The sequence below is a fragment of the Etheostoma cragini genome, chromosome 6 (assembly GCF_013103735.1).
Source record: "Etheostoma cragini isolate CJK2018 chromosome 6, CSU_Ecrag_1.0, whole genome shotgun sequence".
Classification (NCBI taxonomy): domain Eukaryota; kingdom Metazoa; phylum Chordata; class Actinopteri; order Perciformes; family Percidae; genus Etheostoma; species Etheostoma cragini.
The window spans coordinates 25,998,126-26,002,143 of record NC_048412.1 but is presented as its reverse complement, the minus strand read 5'-3'; the positions used below and the strand labels follow the sequence as shown (position 1 = coordinate 26,002,143).

Genomic DNA, 4,018 nt, shown 5'->3' with positions numbered 1-4,018 from the left:
GGGGGGGGGAGGATTTGGCTTGAAGATGAACCCATTGCACATCAAAGATTATCTGCCAGCAAGCAGATATGTGTCAACAGGCCATGAGAAAGGAGGAGGAGGAAGATGAAGGGAGATGGGCACAGATGAGGCTGAACAGCCACTGAGTTTTAGTGCTGAAAACATTAGCCCGTCCATCACCTATCTAACAGCTTAACCGTGCGTGGGGGAGGGGAAGATGGGAGGGAAGGCGGTATATCCTCTGGATGAAAAACACTGAAGGAGGAGGATTGCAAATGGCCACCGGAGAAAAAAAGCCGTCAGGAAATGCCCGGCGGTGTTCTGGTCGGCTGTTGTCAGTTCGTGGGCAGTTGGCCTTGGTTGTCAGAGCATCATTCACAGATGTTGGGCAAGCTGCTGCCTTCACACTCCACCGGTGAAGCGAGAAGATGTATATGTGTGTGTGTGTGTGTATGAAGGGGATGGAGCAGGAGGCTTAGCCCAAGGTGGTTTTAAGGCGTCTGCACCAGATCTATCAAAATCTTCTTGTTAAATATTCACCTGAGTTCGAGGGAACTCCCTGCAGCAGCGTTGAGGAAAATTGAAGAACACATTTCTGAATGGGAGTTGTAATGAGCTAATCAGTGGTAAAATGTGAGTTTAGGCTGATTATGTGGTATTTGTATTATTTTTAACATCCACTTAATAAACTCTTACATAGCTTTAGCCACACTAGCTGTGCGGCGATGGACGGCAATGTACTGTACGTCTGCTGGTTCACACTTGTCCAAACATATTTGGTACACACATCCTAACTCTATCTTTTGATGATCTCCGGATTTTTTCCCTCTAGTGTCACCATTAGACTGCCATCAGCGGTTTTGAGTGAAATTGAGAACCTAACAAGTCACTGCGCTCAGCAGAGAAATGCTCATGCACATAAACCACATCTAAACTCAAATAGATGTTTCTACATTTACATTTTTGCCAGCTGACATTGGTCAGCCGCTTCCATTCTCTTACTTGCTGTAGCTTCATATAATGGGAGCCTATCGATCCTCTCATTAACTCTTAGATGTTACTGTTGCTTTCAGGCAATCAAGACAAATGATCTATACAATGCACTTATGTGTGTGTGCATTTCACTGCCTGGACAAGCTTTAAAAACTGGTCCTACTCTCATTTGTTACCTTTCTCTAAGGCATTAGGGGTGGAATGGGGGAATAAATGCACTTGCCACTTTTAAAAAGCAAAAAGAGAACCTTTTATAATTAAACTTGAAGGGAACACTGAAACAAAGGCTGATGACTGAAAGGGCATACATTGGTCAGTGTGCTTAATCATTTTGGCTCACATTTGGCTAACATTTGCAGCTGACAGGGAAAATTGCTCTTGGGTGCTTTTTTTCCTCCTTTATAAACCTTCCAGACCGATTTTCGGTCTTCATATTAAACCCACACAAGCACAATATGATTTTATGAATGTCAGCCACTGCAATGAAAAAGAATCAACCAGATTATTTTGGATTATAACGCCAGACTGCTTTCATCTCGTGCACGCTCCTGCATTATTAATCTGACAGTAATGTGCGCAATGGATCTCAGACAAAGAGAGAGGGAAAGAAAGCCTTCGTGTCTTTTTTAATGTTTACTCTGTTGTTTTTTTTCTCCTTCTTCTTCCCTCTCGGTGTATCAGAATGTCCGTCCCGATCCCGTCATGAATTATTCATACAGCCCCCCCCCCCCTCAGCCCTAATCCTCGCCTTTGTGTCGTTGTAGTGCCGGTGCGCCTCCGGGGATCCGGGTTATGCATCGGCTGGACGCTGTCACTGCCACACATCTCTGTAGTTCCTCCTCTAATATTCCTACAGTGGCTTTTAATGCACCTGTAACACTTATTTAGCTGTGATTGCCTTTTAAGATAATGTCTTATCGGTAAAAATTGTATTTCTTTCGCGTAGCCTATGTATACTCAGCATTGAGCTCATAGTCACCTTATTATATGTTCACATCTTAATATATCCTCATTATAGCAGCCATTCCATAGATTTACAATGTGGGACAATCCATATTTTAACTAATGTCTTAATATTCTAACTTGCAGTGTGTCTATGGTGTCCAGTTGGTTTATATTGACCTCATTGTTACCCCCTCCTGTGTCTTTATAATACCCATTAGGGCTCAGATTTTCTACTTGTGCCTTTATTGTGACCTAATTTCGGGTTTTGTCTCTTGTGACATCTCTAAAATATCCCTGTAGTGTTTAATAATGACTCAGTCGTGACATGTGTGCCCCCTGGGCATCGATTTAAGATTCCTATGCAATTTGATATTATGATAATACATGGAATGAAGGCGATATTTGCATAAACAAATGTGTAGGCTATTTTTCATATAAGCCTATATTTGAGTACAGATCCTTCTCCAAAATCCAGCAACTGGAAAATGTAAAGACCAACATAGTGTGCAGAAAATGTCATCATATTTGTACTAACCAATAGTCTATCAATACCAGTTGAGTGTGCAGTGCTGCCTAACCTACAATCCGAGCCTCACTGACCTCCTTTCTGGCTGCCTTGTGGGAGTGTGTTTAGGTACCCTGGATCCACAGAGAGAGGACGCGCTGCTGCTGCTGCAGCAGCACAACACACACATATGGAGCAAAATAAAAGGTGGACATTTTTGCATGATTAATGTGCACATGTGGAGGGCAGTTTCTTACCGTGGACAGCCAGCGGGATCAAGGAGAGTGCCAAGACGCACGACAGCAGCGTTCGTCTCCAGCATCCCGTGCGAAAGCTCGCCTCCTTCCCCTGCATCCTCGCCGTGCAGTGAGCAAATGATAGGCTATTATCGGACGAAAGTTAAAAAAGGAAATCCCTGTTCAAAGATTAATATTAGAGTTCAATAAAAATATTGCAAAAAGTAATCCGGGTGTGTTGATTTCCGTGCAGTCTAGACTCCAGCCTGGCTGCGCTTCTCCTCCATAGCCGCTTGGTCTCCGGATCCGTCGGTTTCACACGCTCGGCTCAGCTAAAGCACACTGAGCTTGGTTACGGCTCCATTGCCACAGAACGGCGGTCGGAGACGGCGAGGGTGGAGTGGTGGTGGAGGCGGGGGTTGGGGGGGCGTGTGTGTGGATGTGTGTGGAGGGGGGTGCAGACGCACGCTCGGCTCGGCTCGGCTTGGTTGGGCTCGGAACAGATCGGTGCGTTGGGCACTTTGTGGCTGAGAGGCAAACAAACGCAGGGCGGAGGGCAGCGCGCTCGGCAGCCTTCTCATCATCTGGGGAGAAGAAAAGAGTGTTGTTGATGCCCCCTGTCCCCCCACCCCTCCTCCTCATACCTCCCCCTTACCTCTTCCCCTCCCTCCCTTTTCCTAAGACGCTTCCCTGTTCCCCCTCTCTCCATCCTTCCCTTTTCTAAAACTTTCCCCGACATTTTCGTCCTCCATAGTAGGCCTACACATCTTTCCTCTTCCATAGACATTTTCCATCCTCTTCTTTCTTCATCCCCACTTTCTAATTCTGTCATGACTTTTTTTACCACTATGTCCTTTTTTCCAGATGTGTTTCCTTCATTTCCTCCTTTCATAATGTCATATCCTTTCCCTCAGTTTCCTCTTTTTTTCATACTCTGTCCTCTTCCAAAGCACTCATGTTTCTCCTCCCTCTCTTCCAGAACCATTTCTCCTCCTCTTCTCCTTCCAAGTTTTCATTTTCTTACACAAAACCTTTAGTCGTGTTCCTGCACCTTTCTAAGAGGTTCTCATTCTGTTTTTCCTGTCAAATCTTTTTGTCCCCACTTTCCATCCTTTCCTTTCCAGAAAACTGTCCCCTTCTAACTGCTCCATTTCTCCACCTCCCAGGACACTTTCCTCCCCCTCTTCTCTCCATCTCCCTCGTTTCCAAAGATATTCTCATCCTTTTTTGTTTCACGTCTTCCTCTTCCATGACTTTTTTACCCCCCCCTTTCCAATTTCTTAATTCTAGGTAGTTTTACCCCTTCTCCTGCATTTTTCTCCTTCTCCTTCACTCCTCA

At 45.2% G+C, this 4,018-nt stretch overlaps 1 protein-coding gene across 7 annotated transcripts in view; it reads right to left on the bottom strand.

The window, feature by feature from the left end:
* Positions 1-3,283, bottom strand: part of cspg5a (chondroitin sulfate proteoglycan 5a) — a 49,630-nt gene extending 46,347 nt beyond the window's left edge. For 4 of the 7 annotated variants that reach the window (XM_034873545.1, XM_034873546.1, XM_034873547.1 and 1 more), the window contains exon 1: positions 2,701-3,283. In XM_034873545.1, coding sequence (XP_034729436.1) covers positions 2,701-2,797 — 97 coding nt within the window. In that variant the 5' untranslated portion in view covers positions 2,798-3,283. The remainder of the gene's footprint in view (positions 1-2,700) is intronic. The other 3 variants (XM_034873549.1, XM_034873550.1, XM_034873551.1) reach the window with 1 other exon arrangement.
* Between the last annotated feature and the right edge of the window lie 735 nt (positions 3,284-4,018).